The 18,290-nt window shown below is 39.5% G+C and overlaps 2 protein-coding genes across 3 annotated transcripts in view; both read left to right on the top strand.

Annotated features, from left to right (window-relative positions):
- The window catches only part of oxsr1b (oxidative stress responsive kinase 1b), a 76,626-nt gene extending 75,124 nt beyond the window's left edge, over window positions 1–1,502 (top strand). Inside the window, exons 19-20 of one of the 2 annotated variants that reach the window (XM_037533977.1) lie at window positions 260–373; window positions 455–1,502. In XM_037533977.1, the coding sequence (XP_037389874.1) occupies window positions 260–334 (75 nt within the window). In that variant the 3' untranslated portion in view covers window positions 335–373; window positions 455–1,502. Of the gene's footprint in view, window positions 1–259 lie in introns of both variants that reach the window. The other variant, XM_017717715.2, reaches the window with a different exon arrangement.
- Window positions 1,503–8,365: 6,863 nt separating this feature from the next.
- Window positions 8,366–18,290, top strand: slc22a13b (solute carrier family 22 member 13b). The gene is made up of 10 exons (XM_017717743.2): window positions 8,366–8,782; window positions 10,671–10,774; window positions 11,865–12,019; window positions 12,224–12,392; window positions 14,274–14,394; window positions 14,495–14,589; window positions 14,793–15,007; window positions 16,129–16,237; window positions 17,328–17,537; window positions 17,738–18,290. The coding sequence occupies exons 1-10, from the start codon at window positions 8,408–8,410 to the stop codon at window positions 17,817–17,819; spliced, it is 1,635 nt and encodes a 544-aa protein (XP_017573232.2). The 5' UTR covers window positions 8,366–8,407; the 3' UTR covers window positions 17,820–18,290.

The raw sequence follows: 18,290 nt of genomic DNA, 5'->3' as shown, positions 1-18,290 counted from the left end.
TCATGGACTGTCGGCACTGGGGATTGAACCGACAACCTTCCGGACACAGGGCCAGTTCCCTAACTTCCAGCCCACGACTGCCCCACTGCTGTAGATACAGTGACCTTTAAGTTTTTGGACATTGGACAAGATTGATACATGCAGTAAAGTGAATAAAATGCAGATATTTCAATGCAGTAACTCAACGTCACCAATACATTCTGCTTTTTCGGAGTACAGTAATTATGTCATCAAATATGTAATTCCTCTGTGTTCTCAGGCGTCCGGTGTGGAGGGCTCTGAGATTCCAGACGACGTCAAACTGATGGGGTTTGCTCAGCTCAGCATCAGTTAAAGTTTGCCTCCATGCGGGGACCATGACTTGCCTAAAAATGTGAAAAAAAAAAAAATACAAACGAAATGAAAAAACACCAACAGAATGACATTCATACTTAACCCCCCTCTCTTTTCAAAGGCCCTTCAGATACCACTGCTGCCAAAGAAAACAGTACCGTTGCATCAGCCCATAGGATTTAATGAAGCTTCCCAGCTGTGGAAGGCAGTGTGGAAGACAGGATATCATAAACTATAGGAATCACTCAAATAAAGCTTACAGTGTATATGTAGAAGGATGCAATTTTTTAACACCTACCAGGTATAACCTTATGTTTTGGTTTTTTTTTTCCATTTTCTTTTGTTTTTCTTTCTGTAAAGTCCTACATTTGCACAATCTGAACTAACACCCTAAAATCTTGATACATGTAACAATGCCTTATATTCGAGCTACTGAATGCATGTCAGGGGGGAAATCCCTCATGAATTGTGGAGTTTATCATGGAAATGAACGATTGTGGTTTCAGATGCTATGGCTAAACTTTTTACTTGTAATTCTTTCTTTTACTTTTTTTGTTCTTTGGTCTGGAGAGAAGCAACTAGAACAGTGCAGAAGAGAAGAGAAGAGTGCCCTATACCCACCCCAACCCCCCCCTCCCAGCATGACAACTTATTAGCCTTATCTTGGTGGAAAAGTCTATTTTGGAAGCACTCTTGAATCTCTAAGATTAGACACTCTGGTGTTCTTAGGCACCCCTTTAGATCCTCCTTGCTTTTTCGGCTGCTGTACAGAAAATCTTTGTCCACGTGATGCACTGGTTAATATTACCACACTGCAGATGTTCTGTGTTCTTTCAGCAGCCCACCTACATGAGACTGTTTGAACGTGGAAGCCGTGTATCACTCACTGGCACTTTGTGCACTCACTTCCACAAAATCTTGCCAAGAATAAGAAAAGTCCTTGGTTTTAAATATTCAGCCCTAAATTTTAGGTTTTCAGGTTTTAGCTCAGTTCTTATGTAGTCTTGTGTGGAAACGTTGCAAGTAAACACCACTCAAACTTTTTTTTTCAAGCACTTCTACACAACCTCCGTACGTCACACAGTAAAAAAAAAAAAACAAAAAAAACAAACAACAATAAAACAAAACCTTGTACTACTCCATGGAATTAAGTTATTGGTTTTATATTACGACTGATGTTATTCCTGTTGGGTGTCTGTCTGGTGTTGGCTTTTGTCTCTGTTTTTTGGAGTCTGTTTCTCATTGGCTGATGTGGCTGAACCAGTACTTGATTGAATCTTGTCTGTAAATAACGTGATTTTGAGATTCCTTTTTCTTTTTTGTTTTGTTTCTTTCTTTTTTTTTGTGGGTTGTTTCACTCATTGCCTTTTCGTCCGGTGGAGGGGCGTGACACTGGCTGCCAAAGGACACCAAGTTTCGGCTCTTTAGTTTTGTCTCCGCCCTCGTCCTAGCAGGTGTGGCCGTTTCCTTTTAGTGTGGAGGACGTCTGTCTAATGTTTTTCAGCTCGCATGCACCATCTGTAGTTCATTGCTGGAGCCACTGTAGCAGTATGACAGTTCACCTTTCTTTGCGACACGTACAGGGGTACAGTTAAGGGGCTGCACAATATGGACAAAATAGCACCTCGAGGCTCTTCAGAGGGGGAGCAGCTGTCTAAGCGATGGTCTTATTATTGCTGCGAGTTTTGTGACTGGGAGTCTAAGAGAATGTAATTGTCCTCACACTTTCTAGGTGTGTAGGATGGTTCTCATTCTCCCCTATTCAGTCAGAACGATGTTAGCCAAAGTGGGGGTCTGTTAGCTCCTCCAAATTATGTGCAGCTCCACAGTGATGCTAGTGGCAGTTCTACACACGTCTAGCCATTGCTAGCCCTTACCCTCTCAGCTTGGTAGCAACATGTAATGGGCTAGACTCAGGTTGACAGTGACTAAATTTGGGGGGAAGATTTGGTTAAAACAAAGAAAAACTTTGAGATTATATTGCAGTTGCTTATGCTGTGCCTACAAATACTTTGCATCTATGTCAAAACATTGGCAGAAATCCCAATTAAACCATTCGGTTTGTCAAAATGCCTGAATTTGAGTTATTAATTTGAAATTATACTTGTGTAATCATGTGAAGGTTTATGCTGTTTGGATAGATTGGATACTTTTGTCATGCTAACAGTAGCATGGTGGCAAAATTGTTGTAGCTAACTGATGTTAGGCAGGTTGGAAACATGAAAACATTTTTCAACAAATATTTTTACAGTTTCTCATTACATAGAATAGCATCTGTAAAGCCTGTACAACCTAGCAACAGTTGCTGTGAAAGTGATGAGATTGTTGAGTTTGAGACGGAGTTTGGCCAGAACGTATGTCAATATAGCATTATAATCACAACACAAGCCTGGATGTGGATGCTTAAAGATGGCCCTTTATTTGCATCTGCTGCACCATGTGAACGTCTTGATTCTTGTAAATATGCACAGAAGCCCATCAAGAACTTGCGAGATTTGGACCTGATCGTAACGTACAGTAATAAAAATAATATCTATTTCTTGCTGGTCATGCCAAACCTGATATTGTGATAATTAATAAACAACTTATTGTGCAGCCCTACCAGACTAGCACTAACCGTAACGTATTACATGCTGTCTATGAGCTCAGAAGATATTTTTTCTATCCACGTTACACAAATTCATACCGCTTTCCTGATTGGTCCGTTTCTTTACTCTAGTGAGGCAAAATCTGCTCTTTCACATGGCTTGGTGAAGCGTTCTTCTGACTTAAGAGAAATGCACATCTTCGTATTTCTCTGTACTTAATGGCAAGGATTTGAGATTGGCTTTGATTATTAATGCAAGCATTGTGGCTCCCATGGTTAGCACATGGATGCAGGCACCCGACGTTCTGAATTAATAAAATTGATTATTTCCATTATATTCAATGCATACAGTAGTGTCCAGTTCTTCTTTGGATTTGATGGTCAGATTCGAGGTTCTCAGAAGAGCCACAAATTATAAGTAGCCTCTAGTTTCTAGCAGCGTTGTCTAGCATCTGTGACGTTTTGAGCAGAAATTTTTTTTTATTCCAATCAATTCACTAACCATGTTAAGTATTTTGTGTAAATGCCCAAACACAACGAATAGCATTCTAGAATCACTCAGAAAATGCAAATCACAAGATACACGTAATTAAATTAAGCATAATATTGAGTATGGTTAAAATCTTGACCTTGCATTCTGGTGTGGTCTCAGAAATCAAAATAATGACCAAAATCTGTACGAAAATGAACGTTATTGTTTAAAGTGCCATTCACCAATATTTAATTGTTATGGCTTGAATAATTGTGAATATTGATCTGCTTGATCTTTTGAGTGAAATATACAGTGGGCCCCATTCGTAGATATTGCCCCCCCCTCCCCATTTTGCTGTAACCCTGGCCCCCCTTCCCTTTTTTCTTGTTGAACTGTATTATAACGATGCTGTAGTATTTGGACAGACTACCTTCACACTCAAATTATTATAGGCAATAACACAAAACTGTAATATATTTAATTTTTTTTCATTATTAGGTTTTATTTTCATTTCACTCATTCTTGCTCTTGTTGGTTTTGAACTTCGAAGCATGTTTCTCTGATTATTTTAAATCAATAAAGAATGAACATATCAGCTCTCTTCGATGTCTGAGTCAGACTGTGGGAGGTGTGGGTCACTGCGCTCTAATGCTTAGTCTAAGCCTAACATGAGCATTGTTCTTTTAAGGACGCCGGTATTCATTAACAGTTTGTCCCTTCTGTGGTGCCTTAAAATGAACCATTTTAATCAAAGTACTTCTCGTAAGATGGGCATCTAGAAGTGCCATCTCTAAAATGTGTGAAAAAAAATCTGAAAATGAAGTGTATAGTATAACGCTAGTGTAATACTAGCTGCTTACACTTAAAGGGGAGTTCCACTAAGATTTTAAAATTTCTGCATAATTACATCAAAATGTAAATAGTCATTGAGTCATTTGTTCTGAAATGCTCTGTCCTAGAGACAGTCAGAACTGTTCACAGTGAACAGCGATTATTTTCTCTGATTTGAACCACAAGCTTCACAAAAAAAGTGACTGGAGGTGTAAACATTGATTAGGAAGCGGTGCCTGACTGGTCAGAAGCTCAGCCCTAGTTGGTTTTGGCCCCAGAGCAGTTTATGGTTGAAACCTTGAGCTCAAAATTGATGCATTTTTCAGTCGAGATTTAAACAAAATCAGTGTTTTAAGCATGAAGTGGTTTGTTGTAGAGAAACTTGCCCCATCCAATATCTTTACAGTGGTGATGATGGGAACCAGGGGTCACAATGTCTACGACACAAATATAGCCATTTTATTTACTAAGCAAAATCACCAATGAACCTACACGTCCTCTGACTTTTTTATATGTATTGTTGAGGGGAAACTGTGGTAAAACCGGAAAAATACGTTTTCTTTGCGGAATTTTTTACCTCGCAATACCCTTCATGTACCACTCCACCATAAATAAACGAACGGAAGACGAGATTAAAAGCTTAAATATTTCACCATTTCATGTAATAACTTTCTATAATGTAACTTTTAGAGGTATTAAACGCTTCAGACGTCTGGTTCCTATTACAACCACTATGAACTGTTCTGACTTGGTAAGATTCTCTAGAATGGAAAATTTCACTTCAAACCACTTAAGTTTTAAATATTATGGAGAAAATCTGAAAAATTGGTGGAATTCCCCTTTAACCTGCCCTAAAGCAGATTAGACGTGCAACATAAATTGTGATGTGTCCTGATAATAGTGATCCACAGATAGAAAATCTGGGGTTAAACATGGAAGGATAGGCATGAAATTCTGCTTCATGATGAAAACTCCATCACAGAGCTGGTAACTGCTGCACTAGTAAGTCATGGAATCACAGATACATCATAAAACCTCAAAATCCCTGTACTGGATTAGGCAGGTAATGTTTGTAGGTACTGCATGGTTCTCTATAGAAAATAAAAAGCTTTTATTGCATCATGGCAGGACACATTGAACTCAGTCTATAGGACCCCTCTGATAGCAGTTTAGCTGGTAGATAGTCATCTTCACCACCACACCACTGCCTCCTTATCTCTGCAGTCAGAGATGCAAATGAAATGTTAGGCCACTGATGATGACTGTTAAATTAAATTCTACTTATCTACAGTTTCTAGAGCTGCACTAGTTGTACAGAGAGATGCAGGTTGAAGTCCAGTGTAAAATCATCTTTAAAAAAAATGTTAACAGCTCTGTAATAATTAATCAATGTGTAAAGTTTGTGCTTTAGAGTTTGAGGTTTATAACACTCATCAGACAAAATGATAAGAGCACAGATGATCCATACCTCAGCGATAACATCTTTTATTGTAGTCTGCTGTGCTGTTAACGGAACTAAACCTGGGTTGGATCGTACTGTTGAAATTAACACTTATTCATCAGAAAAGTTAATCTGTAATATGAGAACCAGCACAGTGAAGTGGAACATTGACATGAGTAAAAGTTTCTGGTGAGTGAATAAGGCTTCAAGTGTGATTCTTGTTTGTATTTTTGACTCTGGTTATATTTGTTTAAAATTTATATATATATATATATATAATTTTTTAAAAATGTATATGTGTATATATATATTTAATATATATGTATATAAATGTTTTATATGTATACACATTATATATGTATATAAAATATATAAATATATTTTTAAATCTATATTATATATATATTTATTTTATTTTAACAATAAATATATTTAAATAAATATATTTTAATTTTTTTCAAAATAAATTTCATATATATATTAAAAATGCATATATAAATGTTTTATATATATATATATATGTATATATATGTATATATATATATATATATGCATGTATACAATATACAACCCTAATTCCAATGAAGTTGGGACGTTGTGTAAAACAAATAAAAACAGAATATGATGATTTGCAAATCCTTTTCAACCTATATTCAATTGAATACACAGCAAAGACAAGATATTTAATGTTAAACGGATAAACTTTATTGTTTTTTGCAAATATTCACTCATTTTGAATTTGGTGCCTGCAACACGTTCCAAAGAAGTTGGGACAGGGGCAACAAAAGACTGGGAAAGTTGAGGAATGCTCAAAAAACACCTGTTTGGAACATTTCACAGGTGAACATAATATCATCAAAAGATTCAGAGAAACTGGAGAAATCTCTGCCAGTAATCGGCAAGGCAGAAAACCAACATTGAATGCCTGTGACCTTCGATCCCTCAGACGGCACTGCATTAAAAACTGACATCATTCTGTAACGGATATTCTCACATGGGCTCAGGAACACTTCAGAAAACCACTGTCAGTGAACACAGTTCGTCACTTCATCTACAAGTGCAAGTTAAAACTCTGCCATGCAAAGCGAAAGCCACATATCAACACCAAGAAACGCTGCCGGCTTCTCTGGGCCCGAGCTCATCTGAGATGGACTGACGCAAAGTGGAAAAGTGTCCTGTGGTCTGACGAGTCCACATTTCATATTGTTTTTAGAAATCATGGACGTCCCTGCTTATTTCAGCAAGACAATGCCAAGCCACATTCTGCACGTGTTACAACAGCATGGCTTCGTAGTAAAAGAGTGCGGGTACTAGACTGGCCTGCCTGCAGTCCAGACCTGTCTCCCATTGAAAATGTGTGGCACATTATGAAGCATAAAATACGACAACAGAGACCCCGGACTGTTGAGCAACTGAAGTTGTACATCAAGCAAGAATGGGAAAGAATTCCACCTACAAAGCTTCAACAATTAGTGTCCTCAGTTCCCAAACACTTATTGAGTGTTGTTAAAAGGAAAGGTGATTTAACACAGTGGTAAACATGCCCCTGTCCCAACTTCTTTGGAATGTGGTGCAGGCATCAAATTCAAAATGAGTGAATATTTGTAAAAAACAATAAAGTTTATCCGTTTGAACATTAAATATCTTGTCTTTGTAGTGTATTCGGGGGAACCAGCCTGTCCTGCCGGAACGTTTGCAGCTGGCTACACGATGGACGCATGGGAGAGGTGGCGTGTCGTGTGTCTGGCGGCTCTCTCCGTGGAGGATATTGAGGACGTCTACCTATTCGGAACCATGATCACAGGTGTTTTGCTGATTGGATTAGGCATTGCCCTGGTGTATCGAAAGATTCGTGGAATAGGGGCAGCTGTCCATGGCCCCTTGAAGCTGCCCGACATGATTGAAGTGGTGGGCAGAGCTGTCAACACTCAGACTTTGACTGTAAGTCGTACCCTGGATAACATTGTGGAGAAGTTGACGGCTTTGCAAAGGAAAATGGATCGTTGGAGTGACCACAATGGACTTGGTGAGCTACTGTAAAAATACGGCTACTCGCTCGAAGCCTACAAAATCTTCTTATCTGCTTTCAGCTCCCCGTATCAGCGTGGGCCTTGGCCTTGGCTGGTACATCACATCTCCCCCAGAGGAACACTGCTGCGAGACGCTCTCTTATCCTCCTCCACTTTCCTGGACTGCTGACTGTTGAATCTGCCTGGGCCCGATCAAGGTTGTCTTCATGGCAGTTTTGCTGTGTTATCGCCAAACCACCCTGTGATCATGAGATACCTGGACTGGGATGCCGAGCAGGGCGCCTTCTTCAGGCCCTTATCCCCCCCTTTTTGTTTTACACAACGTCCCAACTTCACTGGAATTGGGGTTGTGTATGTGTGTGTATATATATGTATAATGTTTGGGTTGTTTTTTTTTATATATATATGGCAAGTTTCAAAGTTTTATCCACATGTGCACGTCCCTCACAGCTGTAGCTCCTTCTCATTCCGCTTCATGGTCTAAAAACCTCTTAGTTCAGCAGCTGCTGTAAAATGGGATCGTCAGTAAGCAGTTCTTTTTCTACACTTATCAAATCAGCTGAGCTTTCACCTTTAGTATGACTCTCTCTTGTACAGTGTAATAGATAACAGTGCATGTGATAAACATTAGGTTTAAATATTAATTCACCTCCTCATGTGACCCAAGGCTTGGGATGCGCTGAGCGCAGACTCAGGAGAGCCTCTCTGTCAAGATGATCAGCTTCGCTCAGATCCTCTCCGAGGTTGGAGAGTTTGGGACTTTTCAGAAGCGCCTGCTGGTGGCCATATGCATCCCCAACTTCTTCACTGCTTTCCACATGTTCAGCCAGGTCTTCACCGGCCTGACCTTCAGACACCACTGCAACACAGACTGGATTCGCAAACAAGGGCCAAACCTGACCCTCCAGCAGCAGCTCAACCTGACCATCCCCAAACAGCAGGATGGCCAGTATGACAGCTGCAGCATGTTCACTCCTGTCGACCTCGGACTGGAAGACATTGAAGCTTTTGGACTAAATGAAACCACAAAGTGCACACATGGCTCTGTTTATGAAGCTCCTGAAGGCAGTAGCACTTTGATAACAGAGGTGGGCTTAATGCATTTGTAGGCCAAACAGTGTCATTTTGAAGCTAATGTTGGGTTTTGGATGTTGGTACGCTGGTCAGCAGCACTGGAAGTTGTTATACTAATCACCAGTAGAACTGGCATATGATGCATTATAGATGCTGGTATACTAGTCAGCAGCAAAACCAGCTTATGTTGGATTTTGTGTGCTGGTATAATGGTCACCAGCAGAACTAGCATATGATGCATTGTAGATGCTGGTATACTGGTCAGTGACAAAACCAGCAAATATTGGGTTTTGGATGCTGGTGTAACGGTCAGCAGTAAAACCAGCATATGTTGGGCTTTGGATGCTGGTATAACGGTCAGCAGTAAAACCAGCAAATGTTGGGTTTTGAATGCTGGTATAATGGTCAGCAGTAAAACCAGCATATGTTGGGTTTTGGATGCTGGTATAATGGTCAGCAGTAAAACCAGCATATGTTGGGTGTTGGATGCTGGTATAACAGTCAGCAGTAAAACCAGCATATGTTGGGTTTTGGATGCGGTATGCTGAACAGCAGCAATGCAAGTTAATACCCATACAGAAATCTGATACTTGGCAATATATGGATTTCAAATATATTAGCATATATTGATTTCCTTTATATCCAACTTACATTCGTCACATACAGACACACATATATGTGACACACACGCCAGCTTATTCAAAATTGGCCATTTTCAAATATGGATAATGTATTTCAGCCATATATCAACATATACAGACATATAAGTGTAATGCATATATTTAACAATACACGATAGAGAGCACTGTTCATATATTGATATGTATTGTTTATATATTTTGGATTATGTTTTGGAGTTTACTTGAAAAACATGAAACAAAAAAAAAAGCAAAAGGATAACCTTTAGTAATGAGACACAGATATGTGGACACAAAGGTCTTGAGTGTCAAAAACATTTTAAATGGGAAAGATCAAATTTACTGCAGCATATACTGTTTAGCAGGGGCGCTAAGTCCTGGTCCTGGAGATCTGCTGCCTTAAAAGTTCAGATCCAGCACACTTGACTCCAATATTCAGATAACCCTGAAGGCCCTCCTTACCTGGATCAGGTGTGTTAGATTAAGGTTGAAGCTAACAAAAACTAAACAGAGAGATCGTATCACAGTTTTATCGTTCTGATCTGCATCGTTCAGGACAGATTTAAAGTATTGCAACTAGTTCTTAAGCCACTAATTGACCTTAAAGCGCCTCTTCTGTGTGTTTATGTTCCAGCACATGATGTTAGATCTGCAGATACTGACCTTCTGCAGCCCTCTGTAAAATACAGGAGAGACTCGTTCAGTTATTTTGCTCCTACCACATCTTATTAGACAGTCAAGCTCAGTGCTCACTTTTAAGAAGCAGCTAAAAAATGTATCTCTTAACATAGCATTTAATCTCAACTCTATGTCTTGTGGTGTTTAGCTTTTAATTTCTTCTGTCATTTTATTATGTTTCTACATTAATTTCTTGTATCACTGTTTAACTTTATCACCTGTCTGTTAAGCACTTTGAGCTGCCAACGGCATGAAAATTGCTATATAATAAAACATTATTACCGTTGTTGTTAAACTCTGCAGGATTGGGCACCCATACTGTAGAACTACGAAACTGTATCAAAATTGTTTGATGTTGTACAGGTAAACATTAGTGAACATGGTTTGAGGCTGCTTTACAAGAATGGCTCGATAGCAGTTCATGTTTTATAGTTTAAAATAAGGTAGTAAACAGATATCTTAAGCTACCAGTCTTGAATAGTCCTGTTCTCCTTCACCTCAATCCAATTATTATTTAAAACCTGCTCTCATCATTTCTGTCTTCTTCTGTCCTTTCAAAGCCTGGTCTCCCATTTTTCTCTCACAGTTTAACCTCATTTGTGACAGTAAGAGTCTGAATGAGGCCTCTCAGTCCATCTACATGGCTGGACTTCTCATTGGAGCGCTGGTGTTTGGGCCAATGGCAGACAGGTATGTATAGTCACTAAACAAATTTAGTCTTTGTGCTGGAACCATGACACAGTTTTCACCCCTCACCCCAACTGTAGCCAATCTGCCAATGCGTGTTTGGCACCTGAAGTTTGCTTCTTTAGTTTTGCACTGGAGCTACAAGTCTAATGTAGCTAACAAGTAATGGAGGCTTATGTCCACTAACATTGCCTAATTCAAGCCATACTGTGGTCCATTTTACTTGATACTTAGTTAAATTAGCCTCATAGCTCCAGTGCAAAGCAAAGAAAGCAAAGATGTCTGATCTACTATGTTTGGTATAATGGAATGAGCCTGGTCAGGCTCTGTCCTGGTCTTGTCTCCTGTTTATCCTAGCTCTGCCCCCTTGTTAACTGTGTTAAGTTCTGTGTGTTTCATTTACCAGCTTGTATTCAGCTTTTGTCCCTGTTCTTTTGGTTACTCTGTTATTTTCCTTCTTTTTCTTTCAAAACTCTAATGTATGCAACATGCATATGCTTTCTGCCTCCTTGTGTGCCTCGCCAGCCAGCACATTACAGGTGAACAATTTGCTGTTCCTCTAAAGGAATAATTTGGCAAAAAAATCTAATTTAGATTTTCCAATTATCTCAAATGCAGTTGGTCAGCCAAGACATGTTTGGTGTCTAAATTTTCCTTCTTTAGTTTATAACCAGAGCTGCCATGCTAATGGTGCAAACAAACACCGGTAGTCAGTAGTCACCCAAACTGTTTCCACAAATACATGCCAAAATCATGTCGATAAACTTTGTAAACTTCTTTAAAAAATATTTATTAAAATGGCACAGACATAACTTACACATTCAAGCTAAAACTGGAACTACCTTATCATCCACAAGGTGACTAATGTCTCCCAGTGTTTGTTAGCAATGTTAACCTCTAGAGTTCCTCTAGAGTAGAGAACTAGAGTTCCAGTTCTAAATAAATAAGTAAAATTAATTGGCTGATCTAGATTTGGAGTAAGTCATTCAATTTACATTTTTTGCCAAGCTATTTCTTTTACGAACAGTCACAGCAATGACATCAACACTGAATACGTATCTGTAGACATTTATCTGTGTTTTTTCTCCTGCAGGTACGGCCGACGTTTTGTTACTCTACTCTCGCTGGCCCTGCAGTTCCTGTTTGGTGTGGGCACCGCCTTCTCCCCAAATTTCTACGTCTACATCGCCCTCCGTTTTGTGGTCGGCACATCCATATCTGGCATCGCCATCAACACTTATGTTTTAGGTGCTGATGAATTTAATACCAGCCTTGAGATTACATTTTTAAATGTTGTTCCATTGTGACTTATTTTACATGCAGATCAGACACAGTAGCCTCAAGCTAGAGCTACTTATAGATCTGTGGCCTTCACATTATGAATTTATATTAATATATCACTTCTGGTTATTTTGCACTGCACTGTGATAATTCATGACTAATTATCTGTAGGCACTGAATGGTGTGGGACATCCAAGCGGGCGCTCTTCACCATCCTCTCACATTGCTGCTACGCAATGGGGCTGATGGTGCTCTCTGGTGTGGCCTATGGCATCCGCAACTGGAGGACCCTACAGATAGTTCTATCTGCTCCGGTCCTGATCATGGCTGTGTACTTCTGGTGAGGTGCTTTTTATAATATTTATTACACCACATTCATTTGTGTTTTATTGATCTGCTCCAGCTCCCCCCCGCGACCCTGACGGAGAAGCGGCTTAGAAAATGGATGGATGGATGGATGATCTGTTTAAAAGAGATAGCGATCATTTTTCCAACTAACTATGCCCGTTCTTGGAGCAGCACAGTATCACCAGCAGAGCAGTGAAGCCTCGGGCAGTAAAGGGTTAGGTGTCTTGCCCAGTGGCACGGTCAAGAGTAGTCAGTCATTACTGGGATTTGAACAGCATAACCTTCTGGTTGCTACCTCATCGTTCTAACCACTCATGAGTCACCCGTGCATAGAATGTTATTCTAAAAGGTTGGGGGGGTCAAGCTTTTTGGCAATGTGAGAAGTTCCTCTTGTTAAGCAGTGTTTTTTTGCCTTGCAACTCTCCCATGGATGCCATTTTGCCCACTCTCTTTCTAATGGTGGCATCATGAAGGCTGTCCTGAGGCAAGCAGGACCTGCAGTTCCTTTGGGTTCATCTGGGCTCTTTTGTGACTTCCTGGACAAGTTGTTGCTGTGCTTTTGGATGAATTTTGGTATGCCAACCACTTCTGAGAAGATTGACCACTTTTTTTGACTCTATGTGGTTCACAGGGGTTGCAGAGCCTTAGAAGTGGCTTTGTAATACTTTATAGAGCGACATATTTTAATAACTTTCTCAGCTCTTCTGGGATTCCTTTTGATTGCACCATAGTGTACTGCTTTTTGAGCAATGTTCTTTAAGCATATGTCACATTGCCAGAAAGGTTCTATTTAGGTGATGTTTAGATTCAGCAGGGCTGCCTGTAATCAAGTGTGTCTAGTTTAATTCATCCTAGTTGTCAACCAAATTGGATTAATAGATTGACTGAGTAACATGGGGGCAATTACTTTTTCACACCGGGCCGTTTGGGGTTGGATCACTTTTTTTTTTCCCTTCACTAAATGAAATGGTCATTAAAAAATGATTCTGTGTTTACTCTTTCTGTAATCTAAAATTTTTAATAGATCTGATACAATGAAGTGGAACAAATAAGCAGAAACAGAAACCATAAAAAAAACATTCTCTGTATGTCCATTGCTTTTCCTAAAGAATCTATGGAAAATCTCAGTTTTATGGTGTAATTACTGGGAAATTCATTGTATGCTTAAAATAAATATAAATAGAGATTCCTACATGGTTCTTGGCTTAGATGCATGGTTTTAGGGAAAAAAATCTGAACTTAGTAGAACTTTTACATTATGTGGCAGTTCTTTGAACTTTACAAAGTTTCTTTACGTGCACACATTTCATTATCAAACATTCTTTAAAGAACTGTCCTTTACAAGGTTCTTTAGGGGTCTAAAAGTGGTTCTTTTACATTCTTTAAAAGGGTTCTTCCAAGGCTCTTTAGCAAACACAGTAGTTATATATATAGAACCATGACAAGACATGGTTCTTCTCCATGATGGAGAACTTGTTATATATAGTAAATATTATATTTTATTGTATTGCACTGTGTATTGTAGTTTATTGTATTGTACAGTATTACATTGTATGGCTCAGAGTTCTGTGTTCAACTCTTTTTCGGGGTACCTACAGTGCCTTTTGTTTCTAGCAGTATCTGAGCTCAGGACTGTCTCTTCTCTAACCTATTGGTAACTAGCAAAGATACTTTCTTTAGACAGACAAAGCACTTCTTGTAAGTCGCTCTGGATAAGAGCGTCTGCTAAATGTTGTAAATGTAAATGTAAATAGATCCATATCACTTGTGCACTGATAGTTTTATGTTTTCTCTGTTTTAGAAAACATCATCAGTGCATAATGAAATCCACAGGGACAGAAGCAGAGCTATATGACTTTTCAATGTGTTGCAGGATCCTACCAGAGTCAGCCCGATGGCTCCTAACTCAGGGCAGACAGGAAGAGGCCAGAAGAATTATCCTGAAGGCAGCCCAGGTCAACGGCCGGAAAGTTCCAGACTCTTTACTGGACAAGGTGAATTTAAAAAGAGTAATTAATTAAATGTTGTCTCTGTCCATAACAATTATTAATGGTGTGTGATTGGAGTGTGTAATCTGAATGGATGGTCCATCAGCTGGAGGCCGAGAGCAAAGCCCGAACGGGCAGCATGCTGGACCTGTTCAGGGTGGGAAACCTGAGGAAGAGGGCGCTCATCATGAGCTATATATGGTGAGTTCAAGCTGTGCTGGTCCTGCACTGTCAAGCACACAAACCTGAAGTTACTGGACATTTTTGGCACCCATTCTTGATACTTTTCAGGTCGTTGTAGGAGGATAGTTTGCACAACAGAACAAATTTGTAAAATGTTGTCAGACAGATGAAATGCATGCTAGCATTGCAACATGTTGGTTAATAGTTTACCTTTTTGGCAGGTTTGTGACCAGCCTGGTTTACTATGGAGTCAGTCTGAATGTGGGGAACTTTGGCCTGGATATCTACCTCACTCAGCTCATCTTTGGCATTGCAGAGCTCCCTGCCCGCCTCGGCTGCTATCCGCTAATTGAGCGCTTTGGCAGGAAGAAAAGTCAGAGCGCAGCACTGCTCCTCGGGGGAACGGCCTGCCTTGTGATTCTCGCCGTCCCATCAGGTGTGTACAGTGCTCGGTTTAACATGGAGCTGTAGCCAGGCACATGCACAGATAGACCAAGGAGAAGGCCTTGAGCCAGTGGCCTTTGTAATGAGACTGAGCAAGTGCCCTTTTGGTCAGCATGCATAATAATATTGTTTGTGCGGCTGTTCATCGAGATCCATTTCAGCAAGGCTCAATATCACCAAGCAAATAGAGCGGTTTGGCTGTGGTTCCAAAAGCTTCATTGCTCTTGAGCTCCCCCTTTCTGGTGAAGTACTATTGCTTATGCAGATTTAACCTCAGCAACCCCGACTTGTATGCGTCACCATAGCGCTGGAAATCCCACCAATAAGTCAAGTCAACTCAGCTTTATTGTCAGTACTACAATGTGTACAGGACATACAGTGTATTGAAATTGCATTACTCTCAGACTCCAATGTAGCAATAACATTAAATAGACGGTATACAGGAGAAGTGTGAATTTAAAGACTAGAGACTAAAAAAAAACTGTAAAAATAAACATTAATTGTAGAAAAGCCCCATTAATCTGTTAAAGAAATGGATACTTTTGTGCAGAGTGGATATTTAAGGACAACAAAGCAAAAAAGCAGTGGTAAGTGACACTAATAACTTTAGCTCCGTGGAACTGTAAAACAAGGCTAACAGCAAGTAGGCAGGATAGTGTGTAACATTACATTCTGTATGTTGGAGGTTGGGGTTCAAATCCCTGCTCAGGCAGTAACTTTAGAATATTGTTTGCTGCCTATAAGCTTAGTGTCCTCTGAAACATGATCACTCCATCTCTCTTGGTAAAAGTGGTTTCAATATGCTGTAAATTAAATTAAGTTTATTTTATGTTCATGTTGCGCTTTTTACCACTTGAGCTCCACCGACATGTCTGTGCACTGGCCCTGTACTCTGTTATTCTATGTTAGAACATTGTGTCAGAGACAAAGAATGAAGCAAAAAGACAGTCAAGCTTGTTGTAACGAAACCTGCAGTGTGTTTGTATGTGTCATGTAGAAGATTGATGGCTATAATGCAACAGGACAGACTTAGATAGAGAATATGAATTAGATATGTCTAACATTGTGAAAAAAAGAAGGTCACATTATTACTGTCTTTGCCTGTTTTTCCAGAATACCCTGTGGTGGTGACTGTAATAGCGGTGATAGGAAAGTTCTCACTTGCTGCTTCATTTTCCATAGCATATGTGTACACCGCTGAACTTTATCCCACTGTTGTGAGGTGAGTCTGTTTACATTGTAATGTAATATACTATGAATTCTTTAATTCCTGTGTGTATTTAATCACTGAGTGTATTTATATGCACTTAAAAATCCAATAGCTGTAGAAAATCAGATTTTGTTAGTAATCCAATCAATACTTTCACATGCACTTGAATAAACAGATAACGGGAAACTCCGGGTCTATATGAGTCAGGCAGTAATCGGATTTCTGCTTCGAAACCAGCCAATAAACTCACAGAAGATGATGTGATGTAAATGTAATGTAAACTCAGACTTCATACCGCGGTTTTTTAATCATTGCGCCACTTTACCTGAAAATTTGAACACGCATTATCTAGAGTACGAAGAATATTTAAACCCTTAATTTCATCAAGCTTGTAGTTGGTTTCAGCATGTTGCCATCTTGCGGGTACTGTCAGGGAATGCTGCTTGGTTATTTCTTGTACTGCGATCTATTTTCACACATACACTGAGAAATCTGATTACTGAGCTAAAATCCTCTTAATCAGATTTCTAGACAGTACTCTGATATTAGAAATCAGAGTACGATGTTCACATTACCATTTGAATAATCAGATAACTGCAAAAATCCAATTATGATTGGATTATTGAGTGCATGAAACCACACTCATTAGTAATTCATTAAAGCTGCAAGATGTAAGATTTGGGGGTTTGGAGACCTCTCTGGTGGAAATGTGCTACTGCACAAAAGATATGGAAAAACATTTTGTACCGTGGGTTGTAATTTTGGGCACTGTCACAATTGGCTCCTTCCACTCCTCCATGTGCTTTTTGTTTACTTTTGATCATCCATGTGCATTTGTTTTGTCCAGCCCCCTTGTTGTCTGACTCCACCCCTGATCGTTACCACCTGTTTTCCACCTGTCCCTCGTCTTGCCTCTGATATAAGCCCTGTGTTTGCCCTGGTCTGCGCTGGTCTTTGTTTGATGTTTGTTTGATCATGCTGTTTGATCATGCTGGATGTATTGTATTGTATTCTCTGTGCTAACATCTCAATGGCTTAATTATGCAGACATCTCGTGAAGTGAATGGAATTCCCCTTTAACCTGTTGGCCTGTGTGTTGCAGACAGAATGGGGTTGGGCTGAACTCCATGTGTGCACGTGTGGCTGGTATTCTGGCTCCTCTTATCGGTCTGCTGGACGTCTATCACTACGCCATTCCCATGATCATCTACGGCTCTCTGCCATTTTTGGGCGGGGGGCTTTGTTTCATGCTGCCAGAGACTCTGAACACCGAGCTTCTGGATCATACTGACGCTCTGATGGATCACAACAAGTGAGTTTGAACATCATGTCTCTGAAATGGTGTCTTTTCAGGAGAAAGCAAATGCACGTTTTGTTTGTTTCTGTTGTCATTCCATTGGTCCATTCATCATGAAGTGTTTGCATAATGTATAAAAATGTTTTTGACAATATAAACATTAATTTGCCAGCAAATTTCCATTGCTAATATATGTATGCATTTCTGATTTGTAGGACATCAAAGAAAGGAAGTGTTGAAAATGGACTCCATCAGCAAACATCAACTGAAGAAACAGCGAAGAGCACAAAATTATGAGACACTGCGACGTTTCCATGATGCATTTATTTCTTAAAGCTGTAGACGCTGTGCCTTATTGTGTATTATATTACTGAACAGTAGAAAAGGACCAAATGTACTAAGACATCCAAAGTGGTGTGGAGGATGAGGATGATGAATTCATTGTTGGGGTAACAGTTAATATATTTAAAGTAATAGTTTTAATAATAGTTCATATTTTTAAAATACTTGTTTATAGCTTTTATGGAACACAGTCAGTTTCAGCAGAGCTGAGCAGGCTGCAGACACAGTGGTCACAGTAGCTTTAATTCATACTGTTAATTCGTTTTCTTTAAATGCAGGTTTTGTAAGTTTGATGTTAGCGTAATGATGTCTGCTTGACTACAATAGATTTGTATCTAAAGCAAAAAAACAACATCCTGGAAGTTCTGACTGGAGAGGAAATGAATATATTTTGTACGTCTTTATGGAATAAACTCTAAAAGCAAA

Source organism: Pygocentrus nattereri, chromosome 24 (assembly GCF_015220715.1).
Source record: "Pygocentrus nattereri isolate fPygNat1 chromosome 24, fPygNat1.pri, whole genome shotgun sequence".
NCBI classification, from domain to species: domain Eukaryota; kingdom Metazoa; phylum Chordata; class Actinopteri; order Characiformes; family Serrasalmidae; genus Pygocentrus; species Pygocentrus nattereri.
Note: the sequence above shows the minus strand (reverse complement) of the source record. Positions and strands in the feature narration are given on the sequence as shown.